A 19,124-nucleotide genomic window follows, 5' to 3' on the forward strand; every position below is an offset into this window, starting at 1 on the left:
GTTGTGAAGCTGTAAGAGTAGGGGGTCCTGTGAATCGAACGGGATTAGAAAATAATCCATTTGTTTTTGGAGAAACTTGATAGTTGACTCTATAATTGTGATGGTTTTTGAAAAATTGGATAATTATTGTGCTGTAGTAGAGGTTATAAGGGAGGTGACTTATTGGAACAGTACCTTGAGCAGTAAAGCATACTCTTAAGGTAACATAATCAAAGATGTTTACAAATCTTTCAGGGTTCATCTTCCCTCACTAGTCTAGAGGTATTTTACCCTCATGATTCCAGGAAAGGGGAAGAACTACAATCAATGCAAGATGGTATGTAAATGCTGTCTCCTATTGAAAGAGAAGTTTCTAGGTTAACCTTTATTTTAGATTTAAAACTGGATGACCCATTGTTCTTGCCAGCCAGAAACTTCTACATTCTTTTTCCTCCCCTCCCTAAAGGAGGGACAGGACAGAAAGGCCTGATAGGAAAGCCTGACCTTTCCTCCCAGAATATCAACATCAATTTTCAGATTTTTGGTACCTTACAACATCCCACTGGTTCTATTTCCTAAGTCAAATACTTGACTTAATTTACTGAAGAGTATGAGGCTGTTGTCTAGGGATATTAACTTAAAACATGTAACAGATATTTAACAGACAGGAACAAACCTTGCTATAAAATTGATTAAACATGGTACAAGACAATATTAAAGTAAGAGGACTAATCGCCACAGACAACAGGATTGTTAGCTAGGGTGACTTATTAAACATTCTTCAAAAACCAGTTTTCTGACTGTTCAAATTCTTTTTTCTCTGTACAAACCTCCTACAACCTGCACAAACCTTCTACAACTTACATAAACCCTCAGCTTTCATGCACTTTCTTATCCAGAAATAACTGGATTTCATAAAAACTTACTTTTTCCTTTTTCTTTCAAAAGTATTTACATAACTTCCACCTTCTATTATCAAAACCATACAATTCCTCTCTAGTCAGAACTCTTGATTTAAAAATCTTTAACCTTTAGTGACAATTAAGTTGACTTTCTTTTTACCCTAGATTCCCTTTTCCCAAAGTCTGATTATAAGAGTTCTTAGTTTTTTCATATATTCACCATATGTAGACCAACCAGCTTCAGGTTTGTGGTTGGATTGAGGCATGCCATTTTTCTACTTTAGCAGCATTGGAAGTTGTCAAAATCACAGTGTATGGACCTGTTCACATGAAAGTCAGTCTTTGGGTGATGTTCTTGATCTACTGGTAATGCTGGAAGCACCTCTTGTACAGTCTTTGAACAGTTTTCTGAGTAACCTGTAAATCCTGCAAGTAGTTAGGGAAAGGGTGGTTACATTTCTTTTACTATTTGATTCATGTAATTTATTTGCCTGAACCTTTTGGTATGGGTGGGCACAACTATTAATTAATACTATAATGGGCAAGTTAAACTTAGAAAGAATTTTATATAACAATTTCCTAACATTTGTCAATTATTTTATTAAATTCTATTTTAAATGTTTACTTGGGAAAATTCTTTTTTTCCATAATTTAGTAGATTCTAAGTTTGGTTTTTCTAATTATTTCTTTCCTGTTGGCCAAATCTTTTTCTAATTGGTTTTGAATATACCTTTGGCAATAAGGATCCCAAGACCCCACTGGTTCTGAGTGGGATCTATTCATATGAATTACTATGTTCCAGTTTTAAGGCAGACTGAAAAAATATACAATTAACAATAAAATTCAAATGTTAACAAATACTATAACAATCATCTTAATAAAATGACTAAGGCCTACTAGATTATTAAACAAAATAAATTTCTAACTACTATAACAGGATTAAAAATAAAATTTTTATAGTCACAAATGTTCTTAACATGTTAATGTAATGTTACTAAGTCTGAGAAATGTCCTAAAGAACAAGAGTTACACATATTCAGAAAAGTCCACAAGGCATTGGAGCTGTGGTCATATTTCTACATTTTTCAGCTAGAGTTTAAGATTTAGTGACCACTGCTTCTAGCTGGAATTAGCAGCAGGTCCCAGCCTACAATAGGCATGGGGTGTTGAGACAAGAGGAATAAAGGAGACACTATACCTTAAATAACACAACAAAATCAGACTGTCAATACCCACAGTAGAGATCTTCGAGGGTAAAGATAAAACTCAAATATTTAGGCAAGGCATAGTAGACGGCCCTTGTGTTCACAAGAAATGAGATTAATTTATCTGCTACTTGGAAGAAATACCTTAAGCTTGTGAACGATGTCCTTGGGCCTTCAGTGGCAGTTCCCAGCATTCTGGGCAAAGCCAGGTCACAGGTAGCGGGAGCAGGACTAGAAGAGACTAAACCCTTCCTCCATGGAGCAAGGGGGCAGCTTACCTTCTTGTGTCCCTCTTTCCAAAGCAGAGATGTGTCCCTTGGTTGGGCTGGGAAGCCTGAAAGGCTTCAGTTCAAGGATGTTTCCTTCCACTCTTGAAGCAGAGCCATGATGGAATCCTATGAAGCCTTTTAGGGAGCTGGAGCTCTCAAAGCCTAGAGGAGTGTGTGACATAACCTCTAGAGATTAGGGACTACTGTATGGAGGGGAACTACTGCCTCATTGATTAGGCTTAAATTGTGTATGAGGCAATAAGCCCCTGAAGGTTTTCAAATAGGAAGAATGGGGGTATTGCAGGGTGAGTCTGTGGGGATGATTAAGCCTTGATTTAAGAGACAGGTAATTATCAGTTTAAGGCCTTAGCAACAGACACAATTACACATTAAACAAAGATTTTACATATAAATTATAAAGAAACTTTAAAAAGCATGCTTTACTTGTTTCAATTAAAATTATATTAGAGATATTTTCTGACAAACAAAGAGACAAAACAGATTGCTTACTCACACAGCTTAATAGACAACTCTGCCTTTTTAAGCTTTTCGAGATGGCAGGGAGTTGTCAGCATAGAGGAAAGGAAGAGAGGAAGCAGATGGATGGACAGCATAAACACCTGGATGGAAAGGAGGGTCAGAATCTGCAGGAGGAAGAGGAGATTGAAGTGCTGGTGGTGGTGCTACGTGGTCAGAGGTATCAAAAAGATTAGAGCCTCTGAGGAGAAGGGAGGGGACGAGGGGGAGAAAGGCACTGCTGCTTCAGCCTGTGAGGAGGGAGGAGAGGTCAAAGAAGAGAAAGGCATTTGCAAGTGATTGAGAAAAGGATTCGCAAAGGGTGGAGGCTTTCTGGAGGGAAGAGACTCAAGTGGAAGAGATCTTCAGAGTGACCAGAGAGAGGTCCTGAGAGAGGGGTGCCCCCGGGTGTCAGGCAGGGGGGTCAGGCAGGAGGGGGTGAGAGTTGGGAGTCCACAGAGAAGGAAAGATTAGGAGCAGAGGTTTTAGGTGAGGTTTCTCTGGCCAAAAATGGCCTGCGTGTAGAACAGGCAGCACAGAGATTAAGGACAGGAGCGAAGGTAGAAGAAAGTGTGCATGTAAGGAATTTCTGAAACCATCCCAGTCCGGTGGCAGAAATTATTTAGATCCGGGAGGATGTTAATATCAAAAGTTCCATTTCCGGGCCAGTTGGAGCCATTATCTAGTCTGTACTGAGGCCATGCTGTGTTACAGAAGAAGATTAATTTTTTCAGTTTGAGATCTGAGAGACTGAGTTTGGTGAGGTTTTTTAAGAGACAGTCTCTAAGGGTCAGGACTGAGAGGAGCCCATTGTGGGCAGAGAATAGAGAAAGAGAAGAGCATCCTCTGACTCTTTCAACTATTCTTTATACTGTACATGGAAAACGAGAAGGCCAATCATCACCAGAAATCTTGCTTTCAAGAGAAAGAGGAGCAACCTGGCTAGGCACCTAGACTTTCAGGTAAGTTCATGTTACAGGCTGCCTGGAGTAAAGACCTCCCAATTAGGGACCTCAGAGGAGAGAGAGTGAGGGTGAGGGATAAATAGGGCCCTACTAGAGATTAGAAAGAGAAAAAATTCCTTACCTTCTGGTCCAGCAGGGTTTTGAGACAGGGTCGGATAGCCTGCCAATCAACCTATGTTCACACAGCCAAATAGAATCAGGGAGTAAGCCCGGGATGAGTTGTTGCTGCCCATTGCTTCCCTGGTAGTAAGTTTGGCTGGTGGAAGGGAGTGTCCAGGCATCCACTACCCTGTCCCAGGTTTTGGCACCAAATTTCAGAATTAATTGGAGTCCAAAAAGACCAGTGTAACAGGCTTTATTGAAAGCAGCCCTGCCAGGCTGTCTTGTAAGGGAGAGTGGTTCCAGGCACAGGCTAGGACCATGCTTTTTAAGGATTAGGGGAGGGGAGTAGAAAGGGTAGTGGGGCATCATCCGATTGGTTTCTGGACAAAGAATGGTCTTTTATGGAAGTTTGAGTATGTTTAACTTCTAGCAGTTTTCAATCATCCAGGACTTCTCGGCCTGTGAAGTCAGACATTCCTTTGTGGTTGGTCATCTGCCTCCAGCCCTAAAATAAGACTTATTGGCAGGGTTAAAGAAATGAAACCTAAAAATATACAATACAAAAGGTATAGATATCATCTTTCCAGAAAACCCATAAGAATAATCTGAAAAATTATCAAAATTGAGAGTGGAGCTAAAAATCTGGGTGCAAAATAAACATTTTAAAAAATCAAACCTCTAGGCTGATTTAATCAGTAATAACTAAAAGTTCTAATGAGAAAAAAACATAGATTTTGTTAACAACAGCAAAGACATAAAATACACTAGGAACACTTTATAAAAACTTGTGAAGCTTAGATGAATAAAATGACTCAAAAGAGATGAAACAAGAATTGCAAAAGAATTGAGAGATGAAACAAGCAAAGAGAAAAGACGGCCTGAAAGTAGAACCTGATTTATATAAAACAATTACTAGGAAATGAATTATTCAATATCAGATGGTAGAAGAATTAGATTAGCTATTCAGAATACAATCTACATATTTGCTTAGTCCCATAAATACCAGATAGATCTAAAGGTAAAGTGAATAGTTAAGAGATTAATTTCTAAAATATCAAGTGTTAAATATTTTGACACATTTTTTAATCTAGAGAAAATGCAGATGAATTTTTATTAAAACATTGATAAGAAAATATGAAATCAAAAAAGAAAAACTACCATAGGAATTACAGAGAAGAAAAGAAGTTCTCTAAATGACCACTTGCATGTGCCTGGAGTCCTCTGCCAAATAGTGAGAAGTTGGTAAGGCTGGTTTCCCTTGGTAAATGGAACTGGGGTAACCATTATAAATATCAATGCACCTAATATAGAAGCACCTAAAAATATAAAGCTGATTTTGATAGAGATAAAGGGTGAGATCAACAACAATACTATAATAGTAAGGGATTTCAATACTCTACTAATAGTACTGAATAGATCCTCAAGAATGAAAATTAACAAAGAAACAGCAGACATAAAGGACCCACTACATCAACTGGATTTAATAGATATCTTTAAAACCTTTCACCATAAAGCAGCAGAAAATACATTCTTTTCAAGTGTTCATGGGACATTCTCTAGGATAGACCACATGTTAGAACACAAAATGAGTATCAATAAATTTAAAAAGATTGAAATCATATCAAGCATCTTCTCTGACCACAGTGGCATAAAACTAGAAATCAACTATAATAGAAAAACTGAAAAATAATCAAACACTTGGAAACTAAATATCATGTTATTAAATAACAAATGGGTTAACAATGAGATCAAGGAAGTAATCAAAAATTTCCTTGAAACAAATGAAAATGAACATACAACTCAAAATTTATAGGACACAGCAAAAGCAGTCCTGAGAGGGATGTTCATAGCATTACAGGCATACCTGGTTATATTTCCCTGTTTGAGTGCTTCTTTTATCATTATGTAATGATCTACCTTATCTCTTTGTTTTAAAGTCTGTTTTGTCGGACTTTATTGTTATTGCTACCCCAGCTTTTTTTTTCATTTCAATTTGCATAAAATATTTTTTTCCATCCCTTTACCTTCAGTCTATGTATATCTTTTGTTTTGAGGTGGATCTCTTGTAGACAGCAAATGTATGGGTCCTGTTTTCTTATCCACGCAAGTACCCTATGTCTTTTGATTGGAGCATTTAATCCATTTACATTTAATGTTATTATTGATATGTTGTTTATTGCCATTTCATTCTTTAAATTTACATTCTTCTTTTACTAGATCCCCCCCCCCTTGTTCTATTTACAGCAGGCCCCTTAGCATTTCTTGTAGCATTGGTTTGGTTGTAATAAATTCCTTGAGATTTTCTTGTTGTTGTTGTCTGGGAAGCTTTTTATTTCTCCTTCTATTTTAAAAGATAGTCTTGCTGGATAAGGAACTCTTGGTTGTAGGTTCTTGTTTTGCATTTCTTTGAATATTTCTTGCCATTCCCTTATGGCCTCAAGTATTTCTTTTGAGAAGTCAGATGTCATCCTTATGGGTCTCCTTTGTAGGTGATTGACTGCTTTTCTCTTGTAGCTTTTAGTATTTTTTCTTTATCTCTTTGCTTTGGTATTTTAATTATGATGTGTCTTGGTGTAGATCTCTTTGGGTTCCATTTTAAGGTGATTCTCTGTGCTTCTTTAACTTGTGTGACTTTTCCCTGCATCAGTTTAGGGAAGTTTTCAGCTATGATTTCTTCAATCATGTTCTCTATCTCTTGTTCTTTCTCTTCTCCTTCAAGAACCTCTATTTATGTGGATGTTGTCTCTCTTCATGTTGTCACAGAGCTCTCTTAGAGTTTCCTCAGACTTTTTGATCCTCTTTTCTTTTTGCTGTTCTGCTTTTGTGCTTCCGCATATCTTTTTTCTCTAAATCTCTGATTTGATCCTGTGCTTCATCCAGCCTGATTTTAATTTCTTCTATTGTAGTCTTCATTTCTGATATTGTATTTTTCATTTCTTTGTGATACTCTTTTATGATTTCAATGTCTTTTTGATGACAGCTATCTCTTTGTTTAGGTGCTTGTTTTGTCCACCTATTGTTGCTCTAAGATCATTAAGCTCATAACAATCATTATTCTAAACTCTGCATTTGGTATCTTCTTTATTTCCATTTCATTCAGTTCATTTTCTGGGGACTTCTCTTATTGATTCTTTTGAATTGCACTTCTCTTTCTTCCTATTTTGCCTTTGTATAGATTAGATACCACTCTAACTATGGTTGTTAGGTCCTTAGCTGATACTCTCTGTATCTGGCTGCTGATTGTACCATTCCTGGACCTTCCTGACAGAACCTGGTACAGACCTGTCAGGGTCACTGCTTTTGACTGGTCCTTAGCAACCTTATTGGAGCTACAGGCAATCCAGAATTTATGACTGCCTTTGCTGGGCCCTGATGCCATTGTAACTATCAGCTTCACTCCTAGGCTGGCTTTTATCTACTCTTGGCCAGTGTTTGTGGCCTCTATATTCTTGATTTGAGGTCTTTATTCTGTCCCCCCTCTTTTCCCACCTCCTCAGGCACTTAGGCACCAGCACGGGCTCACAGGCCACAGCTTCAGTTGCTCCGTGTGTCCGTGGAACTCTTTGCCTCGCTGAGCTCCACCTCTCATGGGCTTCTATGCTGCCTGTCGGGGCACTGCTCCTGTGGGAATGTAGGATGCCTCTCTGGGCTCTACTCCTCGCTTTCTCAAGGCCCTTTGTGGGTATGTGGGCTTTTCTTCAGTCTCTGCCCCACAAAGGTGCATAGAAGACTCTCCAGGCTTCACCCCTTGCTGGCTTTGTGCGGACTGCCTGGCTCTGCTCGCCATGAGCTCAAGGCACCCCTCTCTAGGCTCCACCTCCCATTGGCATGTGGGATGTTTCACCTGCTGGGTTCTGTCCTTGTAGGCAAGTGGGAGGCATCTCTAGCTACATCCTCCATGGGCGCCACACAGGCTGCCTTGATGGACTCTGCCTCTGACTGCTGCATGGGCCAAACACCACAGCCATCTCCACAGCCAGGCCCTCCCACCCTTTGGAGGGTACTCAGCAGGTTGGGGGGCCATTTTCCCAATCTCAGGACTCAAATCCTGTGTCCCTGATGTGCCCCCTGCTTCTAAGTGTCTCTCTGCACTGACTGGAACAGGAAAGCCTCTGGTGGGTGGGGCAATTGCTTCCCTTTGCTGGCTAGGTTCTCCCAGAAAGAATGGGCACTTTTGGTTTAGGGAGTGACACAGTGCAGGGGTCAGGGTGGCTGTTCCCCATAGTCTCTCCTTGTGCCCCCGAGACCCCTCTCTTATCTCAACTTGAGTCCTCTCATTGCTCCCCACTCCCAGAGCCCTGGGTAAGTAATTGTGAATGAGGTTTTCTGTGTGGTCTCTTTAAGATGGAGCCTGGGCCTGAGAGTTCTGTTTCCCTCTTGCAAACAGTAACCCGACTCTTCTTTCAGCTAACTACTGTCTGTACACCTCCTCTAGTTTCTGGGGCTCCATGCTGGGGCTCCAGTCCTAGGGCTGAGGGTCCACAACTCTGCCAGAAACCCACCCACTGTGAAAGACCCTCTGGGATGCTGCTCACTCCTGGGAGTGGGGCAGCCCTTTCTGCATTTCCACCTTTTCTACCAGCTCAGTGTGATTCCTTCGGTGATGCTTGGGTTTAGACTCCTTAGTTTAGTCCAAAGTTGATTTTTCAAGATGATTGTTCCTAAGTTAAGTTGTAATCCACTTTGGTTCTGGGAGGTGGGGGTTGTAACATCTGCCTACACTGCTGTCATTTTCCTTCCTTAAAAGGAGATTTATTATGAGGAGTTAGTTTATGCAATATAGAGGCTTTGAAGTCCCACAATCTGCTGTCTGCAAGCTGGAGACCCAGAAAAGCTAGTGGTATCATTCAGTCTCCAGTTTGTCTTGAGTAAGTTTTTCCATAAGACACTAGTAATTCCCAGTGGGCTGGAGTACTACACTTTTGAATTTTTGTACCATGTCCATAAATTTTATTTTCAGAAATTAATAACAATTTAAGCTTCCAATTTAAAAAGAGAAAAACAATAAAACCCCAAAATATTAACAGATTCAACTATCTAAAAACTTAGCATGTCAATATATAACAGCAAAAAAAAAAAAAGTAAAAATATTGATACTTGGAGACACATTCACAAGCAATATGCCAAATGTTGACTTAATATCTTTAATAGAAAAATATATTGCACCAAGGGAGAGCCACCCCCTGGGAGAGCCCAACCCCAAAAATGAAGTCATCCAAGGAAAAATGGACATAATACGCAGTGGGCAATTCCAAAGGAGGAAATACACATGGCCAATGAACATGACAAATATATTCAACTTCCCTTCTGATCAAGGAAATTCCAAGTAAAACAGCAATGAGATACTGTTTTTCACTGATCTCATTAGCAAAGATTTAAAATATTTTGTTCTTGCAAAGGTATAATAGTCAAAACATGTTTTCACTCAGCTGATAGGAGTAAAAATCAGTAGGACCTTTCTGGAAAATAGTTTGGCAGAATATATTGTGAGCTTTTAACATGTTTCTGTTGAGCCTGACCAGGTGTTGATTCAGTGAATAGAGCATCAGACTGGGACATGAAGGACTAGGTTCAAAATCCTGAGGTTATTTGCTTGAGCACGGGCTCATCCAGCTTGAGTGTGGGCTCACCAGCTTGACCATGGGTCCCTGGCTTGAGCATGGGATCATAGGCATGACCCCATGGTCACTGGCTTGAGCCTAAAGGTCACTGGCTTGAAGCCCAATGGCGCTGGTTTAAGCAAGGGGTGACTCAGTTTGCTGTAGCCCCCAGACAAGGTACATATGAACAACACATATGAGAAAACAATCAATGAACAACTAAACTGTCACAATGAAGAATTAATGCTTGTCATCTCTCTCCCTTTCTGTCTGTCCCTATCTCTTCCTCTCTCTGAATCTCTCTCTCTCTCTCTCTCTCTCTGTCAAAAAAAATGTTTCTGTCAGCCCTGGCTGGTGATTAAGAGGTAGAGTGTTGGCCCAGCATATAGATGTACCAGATTTGATTCCTGGTCAGGGCACACAGGAGAAATGACCATTTGCTTCTCCCCATACTCTCTCTCTTTTCCTCCCTACAGCCAGTGGCTCAATTGGTTTGAGCATGGCCCAGGTGTTAAGTATAGCTCCCTTGCAGAGCATCAACCCCAAGCACTAAAAATAGTTTGGTACTCAAGTATCAGTCCAAGATGAAGTTGCCAGGTGGATCCTTGTCAAGATGCATGCAGGAGTCTATGTCAGGATCTCCCCTCCTCTCACCTAAAAAAATAATGTTCCTGTCCTTTGATTCAGAAATGTTTACTTGTGGAGAATCTCAGCTCAAAGTAACTTACAGTGCAGAGATGGTTCCTGCAGCATTACTTATAACAGTATAAAAAGGCTGTTGGTGCTGGAGCTGGAGGTAGGATAGAGAGCTAGTCATTTTCTGTCTGACGGCACATGCTTGTGTAAGAAACCAAGTGTTTCCCTGCTCCATTATGCTTGCCATATTGTCAGTTCACCATGTGGAGTTCACTGAGGCCAGTTTCCAAATGAAAGCAATGTGCCTATTTTCTACATTTAGATGCTTTGAAGGGTCACATCATCTCTCAATAAAGATGATTAGGAATGAAGTGAAATTGAGTTGGGGAAAGTTAAAATCTGAATTGAAAAAGGAAGATGAAATGATGTGTTGTTTTGTGTATATAGAAAGAAAGCTTATGAGGAGAAATTGGAAGGTAACTTGAATCAGTTCACAAAAGTTACTGAAATGCCGGAGGGAAAAAAATAATAATAATGAACTTAGAAACTGAAATAGCCTGAAGGATAGACCCACTTAAAGTGAATAATTAAGCTCTTTTGGCTTATCACTGCTCCCGTCTGTGTGTTGATGACAGCAGGGACTGACTCCAGCTCAGTACATTTCCTGCTCTGTCGCTTCCATAAGAGTCCCATTGTGCAAGCAGGCCTTTATAGTACTGGACTTTACCACCTCACCTCCTAGCCACACAGTGTGGCATACCTGATTGCTAAGTGACTCAGTTTGTGTGTTCTCTGGCCTTTGAAGGATAACTTTCCAGAGTATTATTTAACATGAAGGTTTTCTTCCAAATAGGATTACCAAACCAATAACAATGACCGGGCAGTAGTCGAAATCTGCATCACAAGAATCACGACAGCCATCAGAGGGACAGAATCCATCAAAAAGCATGCAAAGGCCCTCATGGGGCTCTGGGACTCCTTCTTGGAACACAACCTGAGACCCTCTGGGAAAGATGAAGACAATCCCCATGCCAAAATCGCCTCTGATATCATGAGTTGCATTTTACATGTATGTTGGTGTTCAACAGCACACTATTTGATACTGGCTTAGTGGTGTAGATGAACACATAATGTCTCCGAACCAACAGCCAATGTTTCTTTGGTGTTTGGATAAGATACCACAAACCATCAATGGCTAAGACAGACAGGCTGGTCATTAATAAACTGAGAAGGTTCTAGCAAGCCCCTATTATATGCAAGATGCACTGTAAGCAGTTCAGAGGAAAACCACAGGAAATATTAATTTGTTTGTAAAAATGAGACATGTACATTATAAAAAGCTAACAGTAAAGCAATATGTGCCAAGATTCAGATGAGGAATATTGGAAAATGCAAAAAAAGGAGACCTCTTTCATCCAAGGTGAACAATAAGGGAGTGCAGTCTGAACTGAGTGGCAATGAGCTTAATATATGTGGAGAGAATTAACTTGATCATTTTTAAGTGTGTTTCTGTATGCATCATGAATTCTCCATAATGATAATATTTGCCTGTTCTGATCATGTTTGAATTCTTTTCTCTGGCATAAACATCAATTTGGAGTTTTGGCTCAGCCACAAAACAATTATGTAAGATTGAAATGTTGGGCAAGACACTTAACTTACTAACCCATAATTTCCTCCCTGTAAAATGCAGATGAAGAAACATTGCCCATGACAAATTTTACTAACCACTGATGTTGATAGATATTTCTTTAAAAACAATTCTGTGATCAAAAAAGTTGGTAAACACTGAATTTAATATTTCCCTTGCTTCATACTATTTTAAAGTTTCTGGAAAGTCTTGCAATCAAAAAAGCTGGTTAACTTTTTAGTACAGCATTTTCCACTCTGATTTGACCATGAAACTTTCTCCCCTGGAACCCAGCCCCATCACAGTATGTATGAATAGCCTTGAGAACTATGGTTCCCCTAAGCACAGTTCAGGAAATTCTGGTTATGTTCAAGTGTCTAGCACAATGTGTGGCAGCCATTAGTTTCATTTCTTCTTCTTTTATTTTTTTCACAGTTGTCTATGCTTAACTGCAAGCATATTTCATATTTCATATTCAGTCCAGGGACTGGTCAACTGAACGAAAGACTCTAGACTCACTATCACACTGGTTTTTTTGTTTTTGTTTTGTTTTGTTTTTCATCCCTAGGATTAGGGATGGGAGGGAGGAAATGGGGATTTCAGCAAAATTAATGAGAGGTTAATGCTGCTTATGTTATGTTTATAACAACAAAGACCTAATATGTCTGTTCTTCATTGGTTATGTTGAATACCTTATTGACATACATCAGAAACAGATTATTTTACTGCAAAGTGCCACTCCACGAAATTCAGATGGGAACTCATACATTAGCTGTACTCTTCAGCTCCCACTGAAATTTCGAAACCACTGGTCTAGACTCTAGAACCATGCTATCCAGCAGAAACAGAATGCATGCCACCAGCACGAGCCACCTACGTCACTGGAAATTTTCTAGTAGCCACGTTAAAGAGAAGTACAAAAAAACAAGTGAAACTGATTTGAGAATATATTTTTCTTAATTCTATAGATATAAAATATTATTATTTCAGCATGTAATCAATATAAATATTAATGAGCTATTTTACTTTTTTTAATGCTAAGTCTTATAAATCTGGCAGATGTTTTAGCATCTCCTACTTTGGAGTACTCATGTCCCAGTAGAGCCCGAGCTCTAAGTTGATCAGTGTCCCTGATTCAACTTTCCCGTGCTGTGGGACACTTCTGCTTAACAGCAGGGCTGGTGGCCTTTTTGAGGCGGCTGTGAAGATGCTACTAATCAGTGCTGACTCTAACTGCCACCGAAGGAAAGACACAACGGACACACAAGTTAGTTGCCAGAATCACACGGACAGTTTATTACTCACAGGTCCTATGGCGTGCCTGGGGACAGCTTAAGGGGACCCTGTTGGCGTGCTCCTCTGGGCTGTCCTTGATCAGAGTGGCGTGGAGACAGTCCACGTTCAACGTTGGAATCTGGACAACTACTGTGGGGGGGGGGCAGACCTTAGCTTTAGTACCTTTTCTGGCAGGTGTCAATTTATAGGATTATCACCTCAAACCACCTTTTTGGGAGTTCCTCACAGGGAGCCCTTTTTATGGTTATCTACTAAAATGTCACATCAAACCACTTTTAAGGTGTTCCTAGAGAAGCTTCTTGTTTATGTTAACCTACAGAGTTATGACATCAAGCAACTTCTTATCCATATGTAACTTCACACAGACACTAACTGGGGCCTGTGTGAAAGGCAGAGCCTGCCTATCATGTCTGTACACACTGGATCAATTCCTATCCAGATGGCATAACTTTATTTACTTTGCTTAATTGCCTTTAATATTATATCCTAATTATTTCTATATATTTTCCATATTTTTCTATATTTCTATATATTTAATTGCTATAACATTATACTACTGCAACAACTCATCTTTCAGGGGCTTGTAGCCTCATGTGGGTAGTGGCTGCTGTGCTGGGAGAGTTCCAGAAAGTCAGGAAGGTTTTCCTGGATGGAGGTTGTATTTGGAAAGGTTTATGGACAATAAGCAGGAATGTCATCAAATAGAAAGTATGCAGTGAGAGGACATTCCAAGAAGAAAAAACATCCTGTGCAGAAATTCAGGTTTGTGAAATAAGACCAAGGTTAGAAAAACACACTGCCCTTGCAAAATGCCCTGAATTCTGTTACAAAGGAATGTTTCATTCTGGGTAAGTTGGGAGTGGGGTGGAAGAGAAGAAAGCTAATGCTTTTGAGAAATAGAAATGCTAAACTTATTGCTGTCAATGACTTAGTGCCTCAGGGTAAATGAGTTTTTAGGATTGTCAAGAGTAGGACCCTGAGGACAAGCACTGATATTTTGAAAAAAAGAGAAAAGGGCCAAGGGATAAACATCTTGGTTTAGAGGGACAAGAGAAACCAGCCTGTAAGCAGTGTGAGCACAGGGTATCCTTATGGTACTCTCCAAGGAGGCAGAAGATATTATTATGGAAGGCAGGAAGCCCTTTCAGCAAAGATCAGTGATTCATTGCCGTGCTCCCCCCACCCCACCCCTGGCCATGTGATCCCAGAAAGTCAACCTCAGGAACCAATGGCAAGGCTGTAGTCATAGCACTGGAATTTAGCCTTCATAGAATTTTAAAAAGAACTTTTGGGCATACAGTAAATACTAAAATGATGTTTTTTATCCTACTTGTAATTTGGGTTCTTGTGGAAACCATGTATAAATCTAGATGGCTCATATTCTTTTCTTTCAGTTAGATCAACTTTCAAAAGACAACCTTAGAATTTTTGGCTTGCACAATGACAACAAAAAAAGAGTGAATTCCTGTCCACCCACCCACCTCCTCATATAAGCCATCCTGGCATCAGGAAGGGCCACCAGCCTTTCTATGTCCTTGGCCATTTCACTTGATGTCTTTTTCTAGCCTGTCATTTTAAGCTTAAATATGTTCACTCACACAAAGACACTTTTTGTCTTATTTTGTCCAAAATTGCCTTTCTCAACATATATTCCAACCTATCCCAAGGGGCCATTCTTATTCCTCTTTTAAAGAGTAATTATACAAGGTAGGCAAGAGTAGGTTTCTAGTTGTACAAATAAATAATACAATAATTAATAAATAGTAGTACAAGAATAAACTGTTTTGTGTACTCATACCTGTAAACCTACTTTTGCCTAGCCCTGTATTGAATCCTTTCTTTTCTTGGTTCCTAAATTTATGAACTTGCCACATTAATGTTAATATAATACAAAATTCTAGATTTCACCTTCTAGACATTCCTCCACATAAAATCAGCCAGGTGTGCAACATACACTTCTCAGTTCTGCTTTTTCTTGCCTTGGATGATACGGTTTTACCCACCCACACCGAGTCCTTAGACAAGTCTCTCAACCTGTCGTCTGGGCAACAAAGGAGGAACCAGATCACCTTCCTGATTGAAATTCTGGTTCCCTTAGGAGATGCGGAGAGGTTTTAGAATAGCAGAGAGCTTTAGAGCTGAAGGCCTCAGAGGCAGATGCTCTTGGTCTTAACTTATTTTCTCTCTTCAAGACTCTGTTCTGCCAACTGTAAAAATAACAGATGTTGCTCATGAAGAGCATCTTTTATCATAAAAGTGATATCCCTGTGTGGTCTAGCCACTATCCAGAAATACCTGTTTCAAACCACAGCTTCCTCTGACCAGGTCTTTATACGAAGTTGGCCAATACGTATGTCTTTACCCCTGGAAAAATCATGAAGGGGAAGGTACCCTCCACAAGATACATTACATTCTAGGATAAATCCAAACCTGGAGAGGCTTGAAAAAAAATTAAAATGGCCTCAAGGAGTTTGAAATAACTGACATAGCTGATGTACTAGAATGAAATTCTAGAGTAGTTACAGCCTCTTCCCCAACCAAATCACTAAATAGAGCAGTTGTCAAGTAAGCTTGCATCTCTTTCTCCTCTCTGCTCACACTGTTGATAACCCCTGTGAAGGGAAAGATTTCCCAAGGGGGTTACCTTGAGGTAGAAATAGGAATAATCACCAAATTTACTGTTGGAAAATCAGAAAGTATCTGTTTTTCCTCTTCAGAAGGACCTCACTGTCCATTCTCTTTGATTCCACACTTTAGTTTTCTTATTTCTTCTTCCCCAGTTAATATTGTATAAAGATACAACATCTTTCCCTGATTGACATCATATGCAAAGTGCCTTGAATAGTTTTGAGAGCATTTTCAATGCAACTCTTAGAAGCAGGGCTGGTTATGTTGGTTTAGAAGTTCATGCAATAGGCAGCTCCAGCTCCGTCATTTACTGGCAGAGTGATTTTGAGCAAAATAATCCTTTTGTGCCTTCATTTTGACATCTGTAAAATGCAGGTGATGAGAGTAGTTGTCTCATAAGTCTGTCATGAGCATTAAATGAATAGACATTTTAAAAACAGACAACATCTCTAAGACACAGAATGTGCTGCATGAGTATGGACTCTGATTGGTGTCATCCTTTGTGTTATCTGCAGAGACCCTAAAATAGCACTCAGTACTTTCTAATGGGTTGTTAATTTAATTATTTGTTACAACCATGTTCATATGCTTATCTCCCCCTCCCCAAAATATATGCTCTGTTTTACTCACTAATGTAGTCCCAGCACCTAGAGCAGGTGAATGGCACATACCAGGTGCTCAAAATGATATTTAATGAATGAATGAATGAACAAATAAATAGTTCAAAAGATGTGACTGTTTACTGGCTTCCACACTAGCTACCCTTATCTCAAAGGGTCCAAAGTATTTACATGTCAATCAATGCACATAAGACAGTGCCATGAAATGAATGGAGTCTGGGACTCAGAGGTGGATTAAGGTTGTTTGAGGCCCTGGGTGCAGAAAAAATTATTGGACCCCTTACATTAGAAAAAAATGTCAAGGTGGGGTTTTGTGGGGCCCTTCAGAAGTCGGGGCCCAGGGCGCATAGCTGGTGCCCCTGCCGTTAAGCCCACCTCTGCTGGGACACAGTCCTGAGCTCCTGAGATCCACTCTTTTATTTATTACACATCAGAAAATATATCGGGAAAACTCAGACGTGTGCGCCAAGTAGATTTCATATATTGCCATGCTACTAAGAACCAGACATTTTATGTGTAAATCCAAATTTAATTTGATTATCTGATCAATAATGCCAGATGAATAACCATAAAATAAATACTTTGTTAAGTGATATTTACTATTTCTTGAGACTACGCTTTCATGGCTCTTAAGTTCGAGGCTGGAGAGCCAAAGAACTTTTTAGCTGCTATCATCTCAGATAAATATCTTTCCTACTTAGCTTTATTCTTTTCAATTTTGAAACACTGGGAAATGTTCCCAAAGTACATTTTCAAAAGTAAAGTCACCACCAAAAGCTCAAATGGGTGCTAATCTAGTTAAGAAATATAATTCTTGGCATCTGTAGAACAAAGCCCTCTTGTTTTGCTTCTCCAGCTAGATATAACTATCCCCGGGAACACAGTTTTATTTCTCCCTTGTACTTCACTGAGTTTGTTCCCTGAGTACTGGGCAGTGAGTCACGGGTAAGACGATATTCATGGTCACGTCTGCACAGAGGGCCAAGATCTATCACAGGCTCTGGCATTAGCAGCCGCTGCTAAAGTGGTTTATTTGTACGGGTTTTCACAGGCCTTTCTTGGCATGTGTGCCATTAGCATTCCTGTGATCTAAAGAATCCTGGTGATAAAACAATGTCATGGGCCTGACATCTACTGCATTAGCAACTCCTTTGTTTCACTTGAGATGGAAGCTCAGCCACCGGAAGGAGGTTGTACAGTACCTGTCAGGTACTAGGGCTCGTGTTTGTCCAGTCTTATTGTGGACCACGCACCCCCTCACTCGTATCCTGTTGCTGCTGTCAGCAGTGCTTGTGGCTTCTTAATACACTAGGAACCATCTAGACACTGTTTAGAGATTATGAGCCTTTAGTCACAATTCCTTAGTGTTTATATGAACTACTTGCTCATTGCTTAATGTTTCCCTTCTCCTATTATTTAAGAAATTTTCAGATGTCCCATTTGGGAGGAAAAATAGAAAAATTAAATGTGTTAAAGGTTTTTGTTTTTGTTTTAAGTAATGACATTATTCATTTTTAGGGGATTTTATACATTTCACTTGGAACCACACTTAAAAGATTTTACTAGCTGCCCCCTGTTTTTCTCAAGAACATCTAGAAATGTGGTAAAAAGAATATAATCAGATTGGCTAAGACAACCTGTTATTTCATTGCTGTTGGCAAGTGTTAGTTCACATTCAAGGTGCAAAAACATTAGGTGCTGGGTATACTGATTTTTATTGACCTTTTGCTGTGCCTAAGTCCATAATTATTTGGAAACAACTGAGTTGTACTTCTGAATGCCACTACTTGTGGTTTCTTAGCAAGTTACAGGTAAAATGTCCTCTAATGGAAGATGTGAACCTCTCTAGCTGCAAGTTATTCTTGGCTAAGTACTCAGAGTGATAAAGTAAACTTGGGTCTGAAGTTCATTGTAGGAAAGCTCCAAGAATTGTTTGTGTTCTACTCTCAAAATGAGGGTTGTGACCTGCCATCACAGGGACAAAGATGTGTCATCCAAAAGCTAATTTAACAAAAGTCTACATATAATGGAGAAAGTGGCTGTCCATAGGGACAACCCAAGAGATTGTATAGATAAGATTGAGAGGTTTAGAAAACATCCAATGCTCTAAGGTAATATGAATATAACCTCAAGGAAGCAGGGATAGAATATGATTATAATTGAGAAAATGGACACATGAATTAGCCCTTCCTAAACACTATGTGTCTGAAGAGTAAATCAATGAAAGAAGATGCTCAGTGTGAGATCGTTATTTTGACACATTTATCCAGCTCTGCCTTGGGGGTAGAGATGGAATCTGATGAACAGGAAAGTTCTAATCACTAGAGATGGCAACTTTAGTGGTAGTTCAGAAATGTTATTTTAATTAGGTTTCCCATGGCCTAGATGAAATGTAATATCAGGATTTTTCTGTGCTCTGATATGATCTTATGCCCATCAGTGAAATGTCTGGTTAGTAATCTGGTTTGTAATACCCTAATATGAAAGGGACATCCTAGGTGTGGCCTGAGAGATATCCTCACTGTGGATGAGTACATTGGCCTGACTGATTATTCACCAGGCTTTTGGAGATTTCTTGATGTAAGTTAGCCTCAGTAGATCCAAAAATTTCTGTGTCTGACCAAACACACACCCAGACTTCCAAAGTCAAAGAGAGGAGAGCAGCCAGCCTGTCAGGGAGACCTGTTAGCTCATCATATCAGTAATAGCCTAGTCCAATCAGGCTCAATTAAATTCACCAAGAGGGGAGACACTAGATAAAGGTAAAAAGCCTAGA

At 39.7% G+C, this 19,124-nt stretch overlaps 1 protein-coding gene and 1 long non-coding RNA gene across 3 annotated transcripts in view; one reads left to right on the plus strand and one right to left on the minus strand.

Annotated features, from left to right (window-relative positions):
• Nucleotides 1–19,124, plus strand: part of VEPH1 (ventricular zone expressed PH domain containing 1) — a 102,642-nt gene that overhangs the window by 34,302 nt on the left and 49,216 nt on the right. Inside the window, exon 2 of the mRNA XM_066365878.1 lies at nucleotides 11,028–11,243. Coding sequence (XP_066221975.1) covers nucleotides 11,028–11,243 — 216 coding nt within the window. The remainder of the gene's footprint in view (nucleotides 1–11,027; nucleotides 11,244–19,124) is intronic.
• Nucleotides 440–4,211, minus strand: LOC136393266 (uncharacterized). 2 transcript variants are annotated; one of them, XR_010749069.1, is made up of 3 exons: nucleotides 3,958–4,211; nucleotides 2,365–2,501; nucleotides 440–1,307 (listed from the first exon to the last, which is right to left on the minus strand). It is a non-coding gene; the product is annotated as an uncharacterized lncRNA (long non-coding RNA). The 2 variants fall into 2 exon arrangements; XR_010749068.1 differs by having other exon boundaries at nucleotides 2,365–2,517.

This window comes from Saccopteryx leptura, chromosome 2 (genome assembly GCF_036850995.1).
Source record: "Saccopteryx leptura isolate mSacLep1 chromosome 2, mSacLep1_pri_phased_curated, whole genome shotgun sequence".
NCBI lineage: Eukaryota > Metazoa > Chordata > Mammalia > Chiroptera > Emballonuridae > Saccopteryx > Saccopteryx leptura.